The following is a 20,182-nucleotide window of genomic DNA, read 5'->3' as shown; positions in this document are numbered from 1 at the left end:
AAATGCTGAATTAGCAGTGGATTCCCACTCATTTCACTTTCTGCAGTTACACAACCAGGGAAATCTGAGATTTCTTCTGTGCCCTGGGGTAAATCGGCATTCAGACTCTGTGAAATCTTCATCATCCATTCATTCATGTGTGGGAAGGTGAATTTGTGATACAGAAATGATTTGAATGTAAAAAAAAATCAAACTTTTGATGGGAGTTTATCTCCGTGTTCTCCTTTCTTAGTCCGGATTCTGGAGCTGTGTAAATACCCAGTGAGTATCTTCCGAGTCGGCTTCATTATCTGGGATTCAAATGGCTTCACAGGGGTTATGAACAAGGCCTCGTTTGCATTTAGGTCTCCTTTTGTACCAAAAGCAGTAAAGTCAAAGCTGTGTATAGGGAAGAACAGTGGATGAAGAATCTCGCAGTCGGGAGTCTCCACATGGGAATCTTGGGCACAGCGTCAGGTGGGAATTAGAAAGCTGTGTGTTGGACTCTGATCCTCCAGTGTCATCCTGGCTGTCCACCTGCCACAATCCTCTACCCACCCTGGTAAAATGTGCTTGGTCCACTGGGCGCACGGGTCTGCCTTACATCTACAGGAAAATCTAAAATTGCAGCTTGTTAGGACTCCCTGACTGAGAGCTGGAGAGACCAGATGGATTAGGATCATACCAATTAAGATCATAGTACAGTTATAGTAACAGAGGAATATGCAGGGCCATTTTGCAGGGCTCAACCTCCTCATTTCATCTGGTACCCCCAGTGGAAGCCACAAGTCACGCAGCCTAAGTCAACTCCCAAATAATGCTTTTTTTCTCTTCATGCCCCTTGGAACAGGCTCATTAACAAACACCAACAGCAGTCATCAGAGGTAACAGCACCCAAGAGTGTCCTTGGCAGGTAATAAACACCCAGTAAGAAGGTGATGTTGTAAAGGAGGATGAATGAAACACTGCCGAGTTCAGGTCCCCGCCCCATCCTGATAGTCACTAGTCAATTTACACTGAATTACAATTCAGAAAATTAAGACGACTGTTCAGTCACAGCAGCCACATTGCCAGTGCTCAAAAGCCACCTATAGCTAGTGACTGCCATACGGGACAGCACAGAACCACAGAACACATCTGTTATTGCAGAAAATTCCACTGGACTGTGCGATAGAAGCCTTAAAGAAGAGGAGTCAGATCAGAATCTTCTACAGCTAAACGCTGTAGTTAGAGGTGGAGCCTGTGTCCCAAAGAACCTGCTTCCCCAAGGACTGGCTGAAGACCTGGTCCAGCTAGGTGCTGCCCGGTACAAGTGTTTCCTGTTAACATAAAGAATGCTAAAGCCCTCTCCAGCAGCAAGTCCCGATGATGGTGTTACTTACACTGTGGACTACTTACTACATCCCACACGCCTCAGTTCAGTTCAGTCGCTTAGTCGTGTCAGACTCTTTGAGACCCCATGGACTGCAGCATGCCAGGCTTCCCTGTTCATCCCTGACTCCAGGAGCTTACTCAAACTCATGTCCATCTAGTTGGTGATGCCATCCAACCATCTCATCCTCTGTCGTCCCCTTCTCCTCACACCTTCAATCTTTCCCAGCATCAGGGTCTTTTCTAATGAGTTAGTTCTTCGCACCAGGTGGCCAAAGTATTGGAGTTTCAGCTTCAGCAGCAGTCCTTCCAATGAATATCCAGGACTGATCTCCTTTAGGATGGACTGGTTGGATCTCATTGCAGACCAAGGGACTCTCAAGAGTCTTCTCCAACACCACAGTTCAAAAGCATCAATTCTTCAACGCTCAGCTTTCTTTATAGTCCAAATCTCACATCCATACATGACTACTGGAAAAACCATAGCCCTGACTAGATGGATCTTTGTTGACAAAGTAATGTCTCTGCTTTTTAATATGTTGTCTAGGTTGGTCATAGCTTTTCTTCCAAGGATCAAGTGTCTTTTAATTTTGTGGCTGCAGTCACCATCTGCAGTGATTTTGAAGCCCAAAAAAATAAAGTCTGTCACACGTTTCCCCTGTCTATTTGCCATGAAGTGATGAGACTGGATGACATGATCTTAGTTTTCTGAATGTTGACTTTTAAGCCAACTTTTTCACTCTCCTCTTTCACTTTCATCAAGAGTCTCTTTAGTTCTTCTTCACTTTCTGCCACAAGGGTCGTGTCATCTGCATATCTGAGGTTATTGATATTTTTCCCAGCAATCTTGATTCCAGCTTGTGCTTCTTCCAGCCCAGCGTTTCTCATGATGTACTCTGCATATAAGTTAAATAAGCACGGTGACAATATACAGCCTTGACATACTCCTTTCCCGATTAGGAACCAGTCTGTTGTTCTATGTCCAGTTCTGATTGTTGCTTCTTGATCTGCTTAAAGATTCTCAAGAGGCAGGTCAGGTGGTCTGGTATTCCCATCTCTTTCAGAATTTTCCACAGTTTGTTGTGATCCACACAGTCAAAGGCTTTGGCATAGTCAATAAAGCAGATGTAGATGTTTTTCTGGAACTCTCTTGCTTTTTCGATGATCCAACGGATGTTGGCAATTTGATCTGTGGCTCCTCTGCCTTTTCTAAAACCAGCTTGAACATCTAGAAGTTCACAGTTCACGTACTGTTTAAGCCTGGCTTGGAGAATTTTGAGCATCACTTTGCTAGCATGTGATGAGTGCAATTGTGCGGTAGTTTGAACATTCTTTGGCAGTGCCTTTCCTAGTATGTCTTTAAACTACTTAAGATGTAAGTGGGGTGAGCAGCTTCTAAATTTGCATATAGTAAAAACAATAAAACCAAACAATGCATATAAGAAGACTGGTGAGAAACACAGCCACATATTAACAGGATCAACATCTGGGTGGAGGGTTAAATTCAGGGTTATGCTTCTGGCCCACCTCTTTTCTATTGTCCAGATGTACAGTTTTTATAATGAAAGAATTGATTTGAAAAGTCTATATACCAGGTATGACTACTATTTTCCTATTATCTGTTTTGTGACAGAAATTTCTGTCCTCAAAATAAAAAATCCCATGTTTTTTGGTCGCTCTCTGGCACAAGTCCAATGAAACAATGTCTATAAAAGTGAAAAGCAAATGTGGGAACACGTGGGAGCCACCATCACTCCTAATGCTGTTGCCAGGGCACTGACCAGTCGAGGAGCAGCAGGGCGAGTCCCCCCACTCCAGGGATCGTCGGTTCTAGTGACAGACAAGTGACCACTGAAGGAGCCGTGGGGAGATGCGAGGGGGAGATGACTGAGCGGAGGGGCCTGGCTCACGGGGAGAGGTCTGGGAGGACATTTGTCCCAGACCCAAGTGTTGGGGGAGGGGTCCCCCAGACCTGCAGGAGGGTCGTGGCCACAGCCTCGGGGACTGCAGTGTGAGGGGTGAAGAGCAGGGCCACGTGCGCAGACCTGAGTGGTCTTGGTTTTGACAGTTAAGCAATGAAGAGATTTCTTTTTTGAGTAGAAAGGCTCTTAAAGAAACACTCTAAACATATTTCACTTAAAATTACAGGAAGATTAGCAGGACAGTGATATGCTATATCAGATAAAATACAGCTTTACATCCACTGGCCATAGAAGTTTAAAGCTGATTTTGGGCGGTTTACTTGCTAAACACAAAATAGGTCATTGCTTTCATTGATTCATAGTTTTTTAGGGGAAAAAACACAAATAACTCAGGTTGTTCATCTCTAACAGCCAAAGCTGTTTTGTCAGTCAGAAACTGCCTTTCCTTAAACATGGAGTAAAATTACTTTAAAGAAATTCCTGGAGTAATAAACTTTACTCAGTTGCCTTTGGCTCAATCTCTTTCTGTGGCTTGCAGGCTGTTAGTTTCCTGACCAGGGATGGAACCCAGGGCTCTGGCAGTGAAAGCAATGGGTCCTAACCACTGGACCGCCAGGGGATTTCTGAGAATTCCTTCATTGTTGAAGAGCAGCATTTTGCAAGGTGTCATGATCACTGAGGTTTTCATCATTCAAACATGAAATGCACTTTTAAATAGAAGAGTTTTTGACAGTTGGGTCATAATTCCTCATGGCTTCATGCCAATGCCATTACAAAAAACTAGAGTTTATTTTTTAGAGTAGTTTTAAGTTCTGAGCAAACCTGATCAGAGGGTGAGTGTTTGCATCTGATGTGCTCCATGAGATGGTGGGGAATGTTAGGAAGGTGAACACAGGTCTGATCTTCCCGTGGAGACAGCACAGGGTGGGGTCTGGGCAGGAGGGAACAGGCTGTGCCCTGACTTCCATCCCTGCTGCTCAGTGCTCCTGCCACCGTCACCGAAACTGCCTCAGTTTCCAACCCATCCATTCCTGCTCTCTAGGGGGAGGGTGGGGTCGAGTGATCCCTGATGTCCCTCCCGTCACCCACATCCTCTGTCATCTGAGGAAACTTGAGGAGAAGCTGGCACGAGTTCCCAGACTCGGCCTATCCTTCCTTCCTGGGGCTCACAGTGGTCAGCATGGCACCAGCCGGGGACTCCGCGGGCTGGGGAGTGAGAGAGCCCCCTCCCACCTGGAGGCTGAGTCTTGTGGGGACAGACAAGCAAATGTTAATAAATAAGCTCCCCAGACTGTGTACGACCATGAACGGGCACAGCGGACAGGGTGTCTGTGCAGGTCGCCTCATGCATCTTATCTTGTCTGGATCTCAAGTAATCATGATTTTTTTTTTTTTTAAACAAAGAGACTTAATTTTTAGAGATCACATTCACGTGTCGATCCCGCCCCAGCCTCGCCCACATCCTCTTCCCCAGCCCTTGGCCTGCCGTCTTCCTTTCCTTTTCTGCCCTGGTGGTGTCAGCTGCTATTGCTCAGTTGCTACGTTGTTCCTGACTCTGCGACTTCATGGACTGCAGCACGCCAGGCTTCCCAGCCCTTCACCATCTCCCAGAGTTTGCTCAAACTCATGTCCAGTCTGCCTGGCTCTGCCCCGGCCCCCCAGGACTGTGGCTGTGATGCTTGACCTTGGCTCCCGGACACTGCGGACATGGCCGTGATGGGAACAGACTGGAGGAAGCTGGGCCCAGCTCACCTGAGTCCTGGTGGCTGTGCCTCAGGTAGACCGGATCCAGCCTGAAGGCTCCGGTCAGGTCTGTCCTCTTTTTCACCCTGGTTCGAGACAATAAGCAACAGGACTTAATGAGGGGGCATCTCAGGGTCCTCTCCTCCTGCGCCTTCTCCTGCCCAGCTCAGTTGGGGCCTACTGCTCCCTGACACCCTTCCTAACACCCCCCACCCAGAATGTGCATGCCCGTTCCCTAGCCTGCAACACACATTAACCTCCAGAGCCCTGGGCCCCTGCAGTGGGGGAGGCATGGTATAATAAAAAACATAAGTAGTTGGCCTTTGTCCCTGGTTCTGGCACCCAGCTCCTGAAACCCTCGGGACAGCAGCTGGATGGGATGAAGCCTGGGCAATTGGGTGGCTTCAGGGTCCAGGCTGGCTGCCAGGAAACTAAGTCTTGATTGGAAGGGCAGAAGTTTGAATCCTGCCCCCTGATCTCCTAGAAAGGACTTGAGACAGATCATCACCAACGGCTAGTGATTTAATCAGTCATACCTGTATGGGGAAGACTCCTTAAACCCCTGCACGATGGGGTGCAAAGAGCTTTGGGGCAGCTGAACCACATGGGAAGGCTGGGAGGGACCCACGCCAGGCAGGTATTGGGGCTCTGTGCCCCCCAATCCCACCCCGCCTTGTCCTAGGCATCTCTTCCATGAGCCGTTCATTCAAGTCCTTATAATACCATTAAATATAAATGAGTTGTTCTAGCCAACTGTCAAACCTGCAGGAGCAGGGGAAGGAGTTGTAGGAACCCCCAACTTTACAGCCAAGGTGAATGCAAGCGTGGGTCGTTGGGACCCGGGACGTGGGACTGTCTTGCCAGGTCTGTGCTTACTCGGGTGTCAGAGCTGCACCAGGTTCAGGGACATCCCGCTGGTGTCTGGAGAGCAGGGGAACCGGGGTCTGGAAGAGGAACCCAGCAGGTTGGAGTCTGTCCCTTTCTGTCCTTCCAGGCCTGGCACAGCCCCCGCCCTTGACGGGCATCACAGGCGGGTATGGGATGAACAGGCACTGTCAGGCAGGAGGCGCTGCCTGAGCCATCCCAGACCTGCCCTTCATGCCTCTGGGCACCTCAAAGCGATTGTGTGCAAATGCAATCCTGGAGGCAAACTAGAGGAAGAGCCAAGTCTGGTGGCACTGAGGCTGGAAGCAAATGAGAGTCCCTGGAAGGTGAAAGCCATGGGCACGAAGTAGGAAGCCAGGATGCAGCTCACAGAGGGGGATCAGGGAGCAAGGGCTCGAGCTGATTTGAAGTGGCTGCTTCAAAGGCTTGGAAGACGGTGAGTTCCAATAGTGCGCCACGTTGCATCCTGCAACGTCCTGAGACCCAAGACTTTGTCCCCTTCCCAGAAGCAGCAGAGGAGGCTGAGAAGGGCAGGAAAGGAAACTGGAGACATGAAATTGACAGCCAGGGTATGGGATCTGAGATTACAGAGATGAGAATTTCTTCCACCCAGATGGAATCATGTTTATTTTTTCAGCTGTACCTTTTGTCACCATTCACTATCCTCCTCCCTCAATTTTCATGAAGTTGAAAATGGTTGCAATTTATTTTTTTCCAAGAGACCATGTTTTTAAAAAGTGTCTTTTGCAGAGTGAAAAAAAGAAACCCAAAACAAAAAAACTGCAGAGAGGAGTCACAAGCTGTTTGGGGCTGACCTGGGGGAGAACCTGAAGCAGGGGCTACGTGTGAGTACTGTGTACACAGGCCAGGCTGCCTCCCTGGCCTTGGGGGACCATTTCCTCTGGCCTCTCCATGCTGGGGAAGGTCAGGTCAAGCCACAGAGAGACAGGAGAGAAAGGGGGTAGAAAGAGTATTGCTCTCAACAGACCTCTGCCCTTTGTGTGTAAAGTCACACTGCCCTCTCCACTGACACTGGCAATGACTTTGTAGCTGCTTTTTTTTTAATTAAAAATACTATACACCGTGTTAAAGCGATGCAGAAATGTATAAATAATAATATATCCACCTCATCACGTGTGAAACAACAGTTGCCCACAGGTTAGATCTCCCCTACACGTCCCTCCTTTCACTGCCCGCCCCTCAAGAGGCCATGAGGCAGCATGCGGGTTTATCATGCCATTGGGTTCTACAGAATTTTCTGTGCAAATCACTAAGTAATCTAAGGTATTGTTTCACACATTTCTAAGTAAAACACAATGCAAACATAAGTTGTTTAAAGGTAAATGGCACCTTTCTCTGTGTAATTTTTAGAATTTGCTTTTTCTCTTAAAACTATACCTGTGGGCTCCTGACCTGGTCATCCACAAGGTCCTTGCTCACTTATCCACTTTTGCCAGCTCCCCGCAGGGCACTGCAGTAGTGGATCCCAATCTGTCCCTTCCCTTACTGTGCTCCTCGTGCCCTTGGACGGACGACAACGTGGATGCTCCTGGTGTGTCAGGGACAAGCTGGGGACAGCGGCCTAGTCGTGGGCCAGCAGGAAAGGTGTGGTCCTGCAGCCTCGCGGGGCAATGACAAGTGCTCCTAAGGGCCCGCAGCCCACGAGCCCGATGAGGGAGACCATTTTCCACCATTGGCAGTGCGTCCTATGCCTCAACGTGCATTTCTAATCACTAACAAAGTTGAGTAACTTTGCCTCTATGAAGAGGCCACTCCCATTTCCTGTTTGGTGAGGACACAATTGTTCATTTACTTATTAGGCTGTGTGCCTCGGTGTGGTAGACAGGTTAGTAAAAATGTGGTAAATATTAGGAATGCTGATCCAAAGGCTTGTTTGTGGGCCTCTGCTGGCCTCTGCCTGGCTGTGTCCCCCCAGCGAGCATGGCTCGGTCATTATGGGGAGGGGCGTGGTCCTCACCACTCCTGTGTTCACGCTTCTCTTGGTGTCCTGGGCCCCTGCAGATATTAGGCTCCACTTTCTCGAGCCCCATAGCAACGGCCAGAATACTTACTAGAATTGCACTGAGACCTGACATTGAGTCTGCATCTCCGTTTAGTTAGATCTCCTGGAATGACTTCCCAAAAACTGTGCCCTTTTCTTCATAAAAATCTACACAGATTGCAACCTATTTATTCACGGTAACTTTTCTTGCTATTATAAAAATATTTTCTAAAAATTTTGACAGCAAACAGTAAAATTCTGTAAAGCAATTATCCTTAAATAAAAAAAAATTTTAAAAAAGACATAGAAAAAAAATTTACACATGCTGTTTATCATACATGTAAATAAATGCAACCTTAAAAGTGTTGCGTATCTAGAAACCTTGCTGTGTTCTCTGATTAGTACCTTCTTAAAAGATTCTGTTTTCACTGGCAGATACTCACCCTATCCGGGAACTGCGAGTTCTGTGGCTTGCACTCTAATCCTTACGCTGTCGCTTCTCCGTTGGGTCCAACTGTGCAGGTTGGGAAAGCACAGTGCAGCCGAGGGTGGGCATTACAGGGATTGTGATTTTCTTTCTTTAAAGGCACTGCTTCTAATATTTTACCACCAAGAATATGTTTGCTGTAGCTTTTTTGGTGGATTTTCTTTTTTTATCGGATCAAGAAAGTTCACTTCAGTTCCTCTTTTACTAAGAGCTTTTGTTCTGTATGTTTTAGAATTTTTATCTATTGCTTTTTCCATATTTAATGTGAAGATAAACTTTTTTCTCCTTTACTGTTAAACATGATCAACGACATTTAAAAATCTGATATTTTTAAACCACCCTGGGGTATCTGGAATGAACACATTTTGGTCATGATATATCAGCTTTTGTTTTCCTTTCAGTTCAGTTCAGTTCAGTCGCTCAGTCGTGTCCTACTCTTCGCAACCCCATGAATTGCAGCACACCAGGCCTCCCTGTCCATCACCAACTCCCAGAGTTCACCCAGACCCACGTCCATTGAGTCAGTGATGCCATCCAGCCATTTCATCCTCTGCTGTCCCCTTGTCCTCCTGCCCCCAATCCCTCCCAGCATCAGAGTCTTTTCCAATGAGTCAACTCTTCACATGAGGTGGCCAAAGTACTGGAGTTTCAGCTTCAGCATCATTCCTTCCAAAGAAATCCCAGGGCTGATCTCCTTCAGAATGGACTGGTTGGATCTCCTTGCAGTCCAAGGGACTCTCAAGAGTCTTCTCCAACACCACATTTCAAAAGCATCAATTCTTCGGTGCTCAGCTTTCTTCACAGTCCAACTCTCACATCCATACATGACCACAGGAAAAACCATAGCCTTGACTAGATGGACCTTTGTTGGCAAAGTAATGTCTCTGCTTTTGAATATGCTATGTAGGTTGGTCATAACTTTCCTTCCAAGGAGTAAGCGTCTTTTAATTTCATGGCTGCAGTCACCATCTGCAGTGATTTTGGACCCCAAAAAAATAAAGTCTGACACTGTTTCCACTCTTTCCCCATCTATTTCCCATGAAGTGATGGGACCGGATGCCATGATCTTCGTTTTCTGAATGTTGAGCTTTAAGCCAACAGTTTCACTCTCCACTTTCACTTTCATCAAGAGGCTTTTGAGTTCCTCTTCACTTTCTGCCATAAGGGTGGTGTCATCTGCATATCTGAGGTTATTGATAATTCTCCTGGCAATCTTGATTCCAGCTTGTGTTTCTTCCAGTCCAGCGTTTCTCATGATGTACTCTGCATATAAGTTAAATAAGCAGGGTGATAATATACAGCCTTGACGTACTCCTTTTCCTACTTGGAACCAGTCTGTGTCCAGTTCTAACTGTTGCTTCTTGACCTGCATACAGGTTTCTCAAGAGGGAGGTCAGGTGGTCTGGTATTCCCATCTCTTTCAGAATTTTCCACAGTTTATTGTGATCCACACAGTCAAGGGCTTTGGCATAGTCAATAAAGAAATAGATGTTTTTCTGGAACTCTCCTGCTTTTTCCATGATCCAGCAGATGTTTGCAATTTGACCTCTGGTTCCTCTGCCTTTTCTAAAACCAGCTTGAACATCAGGAAGTTCACGGTTCACATATTGCTGAAGCCTGGCTTGGAGAGTTTTGAGCATTACTTTACTAGTGTGTGAGATGAGTGCAATTGTGCGGTAGTTTGAGCATTCTTTGGCATTGCCTTTCTTTGGGATTGGAATGAAAACTGACCTTTTCCAGTCCTGTGGCTACTGCCGAGTTTTTCAAATTTGCTGGGGTATTGGGTGCAACACTTTCACAGCATCATCTTTCAGGATTTGAAATAGCTCAACTGGAATTCCATCACCTCCACTAGCTTTGTTCATAGTGATGCTTTCTAAGGCCCACTTGACTTCACATTCCAGGATGTCTAGCTCTAGGTCAGTGATCACATCATCATGATTATCTGGGTCATGAAGATCTAGTTTGTAAGTTCTTCTGTGTATTCTTGCCACCTCTTCTTAATATCTTCTGCTTCTGTTAGGTCCATACCATATCTGTCCTTTATCGAGCCCATCTTTGCATGAAATGTCCCCTTGGTATCTCTAATTTTCTTGAAGAGGTCTCTAGTCTTTCCCATTCTGTTGTTTTCCTCTATTTCTTTGCATTGATCACTGAGGAAGTTTGCCTTTAAACATCATTGAATTTTGTTTGCTAAAATTTGACTTAGAATTTCCACATGTAATTTTATGAGCTTGTCCTGCAGCTTTTCTTTCTCAGCTTCTCATGTTTTTTTGAGATTTTTTGATGTGGACCGTTTTAAAGTCTTTATTGAATTTGTTAAAATATTGCCTCTGTTTTATGTTTTGGTTTTTTGGTAGGCAGATCCTAGCTTTCCAACCAGGAATGAAATCTGCACCCCCCACATTGGAAGGCGAAGTCCTCCACTACAATTGATAAAGGCTTGAGAAAGAACATCAAGAAAAGAAGAAGAGATGGAGAAATTGGAAAACATGAACTAAATGAAATGGGATCACTAATGTGAAACAGAAAAAGTGAAACAAACTAGATAAAAGATCATCAAATAGTCTGGTTGTTTTAAAACATGGCTGCTCATTAGAAACATCTGGAGTTTTGGAGAAAATTTTAAAATCCAGATGCAGAGCAGAATTATCTTGGAATTTTTTGAAAAATATAAATGCCCAGGTATTGCTTTTTTTTCTTGGAAGGCTGTCTTAGCCACTGAACCACCAGGGAAATCCTTTTATCTGGTTTTGGAATCAAAGTGACACTAACTTCATGATAAGTCTATGAATTACATTTGTAATTAGACCTGTAGATGCCTTGACAGTTTGGTAGGACGTGCTGTTAGAAGAATCTGAATGTTTCTGTTGTGTAAACTGTCCCTGTTGACACGTTTTCCTTAGGGCTATGAGATGTTTCGGATTTCCCATTATTCTGATAACATGTGTTGTAGTTATTGCATGTGCACCTGGTAGGCAGTTCTGGCGTGCTGCTGTGCACGTGCTCCCTGTTGTCTAAGACCCTGCGTGTCTGTGGTGTGTCCTTCTTGTGTTTCCAGGGTGCTGACTGCACCCTCTCCTCTATCCTGGCCCCTCTGTCTGGAGATCATCTATTTTACGAGGCAGGGCCAGGGCCAGCACGTGGTTCTGTTGACCTTGGCTCCTGTTGCCTCACTTCCTGTTTCATGAGCATTTCTTCATCTTCAGTACCTCCCTCCTTCCAGTTTGGGAGTGTCTATTCTGCTGCTGTTTTCTGCTTCCTTTGGGCTCTCAGTTCGTTACTTCTTGGCTCTGGTCTTTTCTGTGTAAGTCTGTTCTCCAAGCCCTGCTTTACTGTGGGCCATGACTTCTGTCCCACCTGCATATTCATTCAGGTCTTGGGATTTCCAAACAACCTGTTTCCCTTTGTCCAATGGGCCGTGGTCTGTGGTGGTCTGCTCTTCAAAATGTAGGTATCAGCTTTGCTTTTCCTTATGAAGTTTCATGATACTACAATGAGGAACATTTTATTTAAACCAACAAATGGGTCTGTGCATGCATGTGTGCAGACACACACACTCACACACACACATGAAAAGAAACACCCTTTATAGGTACTAAACTCGCCCCACTTTGGACGGGCCTGATGGTGAGGAAAACCTGTCCCTGTCACCAGACACATTCCTGAGGGAGGATCCTGAGGAGGAGGGGCAGGGGCGCCTGTTTTGTGCAGAAAGTATGGCTTACATTTTTTAAAAAAATCTACATCACCTTATGTGTAGGGCTCCCCGAATGAAGGCGCATGTTAACTCTTCATGCCAATAATACCATCAAGGATCCAAGATGCCAAAAGCACCAAGACCACAATGCAAAGACACCAAGGAGATTCATAGAAAACTGTGCCACCCTGCACAGCATCTAGAATCACATCTTACCATAACCAGAGTGATTAAAAATCTTCCCAAGTAACTGAACTTTTAAAAAAGTCCACTGTGATAGGAGTATACAAAAGCTATAAAACTAAAAAAAATGATTTTATTTGGAAAAAAAACCAAGTATTTTTAAAGGCAGAGTAAAACATGCCCTTGGTGGAATTTGAGACTTTCTTTTGAGAAAATCTGCTTTTAAGAGACAATAAGGTCTGATCACTGACCTAGAGCCAGACATCTGGAATGTGAAGTCAAGTGGGCCTTAGAAAGCATCACTACGAACAAAGCTAGTGAAGGTGATGGAATTCCAGTTGAGCTATTTCAAATCCTGAAAGATGATGCTGTGAAAGTGCTGCACTCAATATGCCAGCACATTTGGAAAACTCAGCAGTGGCCACAGGACTGGAAAAGGTCAGTTTTCATTCCAATCCCAAAGAAAGGCAATGCCAAAGAATGCTCAAACTACCGCACAATTGCACTCATCTCACACACTAGTAAAGTAATGCTCAAAATTCTCCAGGCCAGGCTTCAGCAATACGTGAACCGTGAACTTCCTGATGTTCAAGCTGGTTTTAGAAAAGGCAGAGGAACCAGAGATCAAATTGCCAACATCCGCTAGATCATGGAAAAAGCAGGAGAGTTCCAGAAAAACATCTATTTCTGCTTTATTGACTATGCCAAAGCCTTTGACTGAGTGGATCACAATAAACTGTGGAAAATTCTGAAAGAGATGGGAATACCAGACCACCTGATCTGCCTCTTGAGAAATTTGTATGCATGTCAAGAAGCAACAGTTAGAACTGGACATGGAACAACAGACTGGTTCCAAATAGGAAAAGGAGTTCGTCAAGGCTGTATATTGTCACCCTGCTTATTTAACTTCTATGCAGAGTACATCATGAGAAACACTGGACTGGAAGAAACACAAGCTGGAATCAAGATTGCCAGGAGAAATATCAATAATCTCAGATATGCATATGACACCACCCTTATGGCAGAAAGTGAAGAGGAACTAAAAAGTCTCTGGATGAAAGTGAAAGAGGAGAGTGAAAAAGTTGGCTTAAAGCTCAACATTCAGAAAATGAAGATCATGGCATCTGGTCCCATCACTTCATGGGAAATAGATGGGGAAACAGTGGAAACAGTGTCAGACTTTATTTTTTTGGGGTCCAAAATCACTGCAGATGGTGACTGCAGCCATGAAATTAAAAGATGCTTACTCATTGGAAGGAAAGTTATGACCAACCTAGATAGCATATTCAAAAGCAGAGACATTACTTTGCCAACAAAGGTTCATCTAGTCAAGGCTATGGCTTTTCCTGTGGTCATGTATGGATGTGAAAGTTGGACTGTGAAGAAAGCTGAGTGCCAAAGAATTGATGCTTTTGAACTGTGGTGTTGGAGAAGACTCCTGAGCGTCCCTTGGACTGCAAGGATATCCAACCAGTCCATTCTAAAGGAGATCAGCCCTGGGTGTTCTTTGGAAGGAATGATGCTAAAGCTGAAACTCCAGTACTGTGGCTACCTCATGTGAAGAGTTGACTCATTGGAAAAGACTCTGATGCTGGGAGGGATTGGGGGCAGGAGGAAAAGGGGATGACAGAGGATGAGATGGCTGGATGGCATCACTGACTCGATGGACGTGAGTCTGAGTGAACTCCGGCAGTTGGTGATGGACAGGGAGGCCTGGCGTGCTGTGATTCATGGGGTCGCAAAGAGTTGGACTCAATTGAGCGACTGAACTGAACTGAACTGAAGGTCAGAGCACACTGGTTCATATTTACATAGAAAACATTCAAAATACCCAAATGAACAATAAAAAGCTTATGAACAGAATAATGAAATCATTATAAAACATATTTCCTATGCTTGTAATGAGGGCAAGTTTAGAAACTTCAATTATCTTGTCCATTTCAATGTTTAGAGATTATAGTCAACAAGTTTGTTTTAAATTACAGATTAACCATTGGTAAAATTTCACTAAACCAAAAAAAGATGCTTCTGATTTTGAAGAATACAAAAAAGCCAGAGCAATAAAAAAAATCCATTTTTATCTTATGTGTTGTGTTAGCAAAATCTTTAAACATATCTATAAAAGGAAAATTCAAGGGCTTCCCTGGTGGCTCAGCAGTGAAGAATCCTTCTGCCAATGCAGGAGACTTGGGTTTGATCCGTGGTTCAGGAAGATACCCTGGAGGAGGATATGGCAACCTACTCCAGTATTCTTGCCTGGAGAATCCCATGGACAGAGGAGGCTGGCGGGCTACAGTCCATGGGGTCACAAAGAATCAGACATGACTCAGCAGCTAAACAACAACGTAAAAAAATGTACAACATAAGGCTGTGTGTTTGCTTGTTTTCATCTCTGAGGTGTTGAAGGTTACCTGGCCTTTCCGGAAATCCAGTTCTCACATGCATCCTTATTGTCTCTGTCCTATTGTGTTAGGATAGCTCATTTTTACTGCAATACCTCTTAGAATAGCAAAATAGCTTAACATGATTCCCTGGATATACAGCACAGGGCAAAAAAGCCTCTGAATAGACTCTTAGCCCCGCTCCCTGTCACCAGGCTGCAAGACGCGCTCACATCCTCTGAAAACACTCAGGGGTCCCTAATTAGGGACCTGCTCAGTGGATTTGCCACTCAGGTAGGTGAAGGGGCAGCTGCCCTGAAACAGGAGAGAGATGCTGTGGTCCATCCACTCTCCTCTACCTCTAGGCTGTACATGCCGGGGCTAAAGTCCAGGACTGTTTTCAGTATATGGAGAGAAAGCGGAATCAGAGTCAACTTGAACAAAAGTGGGCATAAAATCTAGGCTCTATTTTGCCTCATTCACCCCAAAAAAGCTCTTTTCTATACCCAATTAGAACAAGTCCAGTGTATTCGCTGCATACCCTTTTGTGTGTGTTTGTAAAATGTATATTGTTTTGCATGCCTGTAATCAGTTGCATCCTGGGAGATACATAATTCTGTCTCTGACTCTTTTTACTCAGTTACAGCTTCTAACACTTTACTCCTATTGTATCAAACATGTGGCTCTAGCATGGATGGTTGTCTGCCGCTAGTGATCCCATGCATGTCTCAGAACCCCAGTACCCTCAGCTAAGAAACCAGGATAATTCCTGTACCAACAAGGCTGCAATAGGATTAGATGAGGTGACGTATGAAGAAGAAAAGGGCACCTAATAGCAGATAATATCTTGAGTGTAAAATTTGTACTCAAGCATCTTTATTGCCATAAAGATGCTTTATGGGCACCCCTGGATGTGGGTTTAGGTATGTCCCGCTCTGCTGCCAGTGAGGGCAGGGGAATTCTCTCCAGACAGCCCAAGAACTTAGGTTTATATGTCACTTCTTGATAGAATCCAGTCCTGTAATTTAAGTTGGCACATCATTTCTTCAAGCTGGAAGTTTCTGGAAAGCATCACTCACGTATGCATGCTTCAGAAACCTGGTGCCCACAGGAGCACAGGGCCAGGCTGTGTGTGGGGCCACTGGATTGTGCCAGGTGGGAAGGACACCCCAGCAACCAAGACCCATGGAAATGACTCTTTAAAGGCTCTCAGTAATTGATGAAACTTTGTAAAGTTGCAAGCATATGGAAAAACACCAACTTTAAAATGTAAACAGCTTATTTTAAACAAATTCAAAATCCATGTGGACCACAGAAAACCATCTGCACTACCTGTGACCTATTCTGAGTTCTCTGCTGTGTACATACGTGTCTCAGGGCCTTTGCACTGGCTACCTCTCCCCCTGGCCCTCAGGATGCTTGTTGCCTGGACCCTCCTCATAAGCCTTCTTTCAGATACCACGTCACCAAACACAGACAGGCAGGAGAACAGACCATATGAAAACCCAGGGAGAAGACAGCCATCTATACACCAAGGAGAGAGGTCTCAGGGGGAACCAGCCCTTCTCACACCTTGACCTTGGACTTCCAGCCTCCAGAATTAGATTTCTATTGTTTAAACTGCCCAATATATGGTTCTTTGTTATGGCAGCCCTAGAAAAGTAATGTAAGCACAGGGCCAAAAATAGTACAGGTTAGTAATTACTGTGTTAAAACAAAAAACCTTCCAGATCAAATTCCATCAATCAATGTTCATATTATCATTATGACATCATGAGATGAACCCCTGGGTTTAGGAGAGATCTGATTCTCCTGGATGGATGAAATCACCTCAAAACCCTTGACAATCATTCTGTTCAGGACCACACTGACTCAGGAGAAAGGAGGCATATCCTCTATTATAATTTAAATCTTTACTCATTTGTTTATTTAGCCTTTCAAACTAGCTGGTAGGAAGCTCCTGAATCTTCACCCAGCATCTATGGCAGCCTCAGCCGTCACACCAGGCTCTGAGAAAAGCCCCTGATGAAGCAAGTCTTCTCTTATCCTTTACTCGCTCCCCAGCTTTCTGGGCACTGGGGTGCAATGCTGCTTTCATCGTATTCACTCTTATCACGTCTCAACATCCGGGTCATACATGAGTGGTCCCTGACAGCTGCAGTCTCCGCATCTGGAAGCCAGGGCAGCGAAGTCAATGTCCCCTTTGCAGGGCCACTGGCAGGGCCACTGACTTTGGCTAATTAGTGTGTTGATGGAGCTGCATCTACCGGGACCCATTGAACATCCATTTCTGATATTATTTTACTCAGGAAATGAGTAAAACACCACAGCTTACCACGAGACCATCTGGAGTCATCTTGTTCCTTCCCCCACCAGCCATCAGCTGGTCTGCCCAGGCTGATTTTGTGGCTTTTCTCAGTCAAATGGATCACTGGCCACTGAGGACCCCTTAGCTGCTAGTTAATCTGCTCTGAGGCCAGCCCTTCTCCCAGAACTGAGGCCTCTGGGATACACATGGGGACTCACATTGACTCCATGCCAGATGGGTACTCTGGAGCCACATTCCATCCACCAGCTCCTTCAGATAGCACCTGTGTCTGTGTGTTAGTCGCTCAATAGCATCTGACCCCGTGGACTGTAACCCACCAGGCTCCTCTGTCCATGGAATTCTCCAGGCAAGACTACTGGAGTTGGCCATTTTTACTTAGGGGTGTGATTACTGGTTTGATTGCTCTCTCCCCTTTTGACACTCCCTTTTCTCCTCCAGGTCACCTCCATCTCCTCCCTCCCTCTTCTCTTCTCTACTTAACTCTGTGAAACTCTCTGGGTGTTACAGGCTGTGAAGAACACTTAGGGAATTGATTACTGGCTAGATTACTCTCTCCCCTTTTGATTCCCCCTCTTCTCCTCCTGGTCACCTCTATCTCCCTCCTCCCTCTTCTCTTCTCCATGTAACTTTGTGAACCTCTCTGGGTGTCCCTCACTGTGGAGAATCTTTTCACCATTAACCTAGAAGTTTATCATCAGTGTTGTATGGATGGAGAAGTCAAGAAGCTACTGTAAGAATAAGACTGAGAGCCAGAGGCAGGAGGCTTAAATCCAGAACTTCAGAACACCAGAAAACTCCTGACTCCAGGGAACATTAATTGACAAGAGCTCATCAAAACCCTCCATACCTACACTGAAAGCAAGCTCCACCCAAGAGCCAGCAAGTTCCAGAGCAAGATATACCAAGCTAATTCTCCAACAATGCAGGAACATAACACTGAGCATTAAAATACAGGCAGCCAAAAGTCACACCAAACCCACAGACACCTCAAAACTCACTAAGGACACTTCATTGCACTCCAGAGAGAAGAGATCCAGCTCCACTCACCAGAACACAGACACAAGCTTCCCTAACCAGGAAACCTTGACAAGCCACTAGTCCAACCCCACCCACAGGGAGGAACCTCCACAATAAAGAGGAACCACAAACTTCCAGCGTACAGAAAGGCCACCCCAAACACAGCAATCTAAACAAGATGAAAAGGAAGAGAAATTTTCAGCAGGTAAACGAACATGATAAATGCCCACCAAATAAAACAAAAGAGGAAGAGATAGGGAGTCGACCTGACAAAGAATTAAGAATAATGATTGTAAAGATGATCCAAAATCTTGAAAAAAAATGGAGTTACAGATAAATAGACTAGAGACAAGGATTGAGAAGATGCAATAAATGTTTAACAAGGACTAGAAGAAATAAAAAAGAGTCAATCAATAGTGAATAATGCAATAACTGAGATCAAAAGCATGCTGGAGGGAACCAACAGCAGAATAACTGAGGCAGAAGATAGGATAAGTGAGGTGGAAGATATAATGGTGGAAATAAATGAAGCAGAGAGGAAAAAAGAGTTAAAAGAAATGAGGACAACCTCAGAGACTTCTAGGACAATGTTAAATACCCCAACATTCAAATCATGGGGGTCCCAGAAGAAGAAGACAAAAAGAAAGGTCATGAGAAAATACTTGGGGAGATAAGAGTTGAAAACTTCCCTTAAATGGGGAAGGAAATACACACTCAAGTCCAAGAAACCCAGAAGGTCCCAAACAGGAATAACCCAAGGCAAAACACCCCAAGACACATATTAATCAAATTAATGAAGATCAAACAAAAAGAGCAAATATTAAAAGTAGCAAGGGAAAAGCAACAAATAACACACAAGGGGATTTCCATAAGGATAACATCTAATCTTTCAATAGAAACTCCTCAGGCCAGAAGGGAATGGCAGGAGACACTTAAAGTGATGAAAGAGAAAAACCTATAATCCAGATTACTGTACCCAGCAAGGATCTCATTTAAATATGAAGGAGAAATCAAAAGCTTTACAGACAAGCAAAAGATGAGAGAATTCAGCACCACCAAATCAGCTCTTTGACAAATGCTAAAGGATCTTCTCTAGATAGGAAACACAGAAAAGTTTATAAACTTGAACCCAAAACAACAAAGTAAATGGCAATGGGATCATACTTATCAATAATTACCTTAAATGTAAATGGGTTGAATGCCCTAACCAAAAGACAAAGACTGGCTGAATGGATACAAAAACAAGACCACTATATATGCTGCCTACAAGAGATCCACCTCAAATCTAGGGACACATACAGATGGAAAGTGAAGGGCTGGCAAAAGATATTTCATGCAAATGGAGACCAAAAGAAAGCAGGAGTTGCAATACTCTTATCAGATAAAATAGACTGAAATAAAGGCCGTGAAAAGAGACAAAGAAGGACACTACATAATGATCAAAGGATCAATCCAAGAAGAAGATATAACAATTATAAATATATATGCACCCAACATAGGAGCACCGGAATACGTCAGGCAAATGCTAACAAGTATGAAAGGGGAAGTTAACAGTAACACAATAGTAATGGGAGACTTTAATACCCCACTCACACCTATGGATAGACCAATTAAACAGAAAATTAGCAAGGAAACACAAACTTTAAATGATACAATGGGCCAGTTAGACCTAATTGATATCTATAGGACATTTCACCCCAAAACAATGAATTTCACCTTTTTCTCAAGGGCACACAGAACTTTCTCCAGGATAGGTCACATCCTGGGCCATAAATCTAGCCTTGGTAAATTCAAAAACATTGAAATCATCTCAAGCATCTTTTCTGATCACAAGGAAGTAAGATTAGATGTCAACTACAAGAAAAAAAAACTATTAAAAATACAGACATATGGAGGCTAAATAACACACTTCTGAATAACCAACAAATCACAGAAGAAATAAAAAAAGAAATAAAAATATGCATAGAAATGAATGAAGATGAAAACACAGCAACCCCAAACCTATGGGATTCAGTAAAAGCAGTGCTAAGGGGAAGGTTCATAGCAATACAAGCCTAACTCAAGAAACAGGAGAAAAATCAAATAAATAACCTAACTTTACACCTAAAGCAACTAGAAAAAGAAGAACCCCAGGGTTAGTAGAAGGAAAGAAATCATAAAAATTAGGGCAGAAATAAATGAAA

The 20,182-nt window shown here is 44.4% G+C and overlaps 1 protein-coding gene across 2 annotated transcripts in view; it reads right to left on the bottom strand.

Annotated features, from left to right (window-relative positions):
* Positions 1-20,182, bottom strand: part of DDC (dopa decarboxylase) — a 77,165-nt gene that overhangs the window by 13,419 nt on the left and 43,564 nt on the right. For both annotated transcript variants that reach the window (XM_055589649.1, XM_055589650.1), the window contains exon 9: positions 5,025-5,101. In XM_055589649.1, the coding sequence (XP_055445624.1) occupies positions 5,025-5,101 (77 nt within the window). The remainder of the gene's footprint in view (positions 1-5,024; positions 5,102-20,182) is intronic.

The sequence above is a fragment of the Bubalus kerabau genome, chromosome 8, assembly GCF_029407905.1.
Source record: "Bubalus kerabau isolate K-KA32 ecotype Philippines breed swamp buffalo chromosome 8, PCC_UOA_SB_1v2, whole genome shotgun sequence".
Taxonomy (NCBI): domain Eukaryota; kingdom Metazoa; phylum Chordata; class Mammalia; order Artiodactyla; family Bovidae; genus Bubalus; species Bubalus kerabau.
This window is presented reverse-complemented; position numbering and strand designations above follow the sequence as displayed.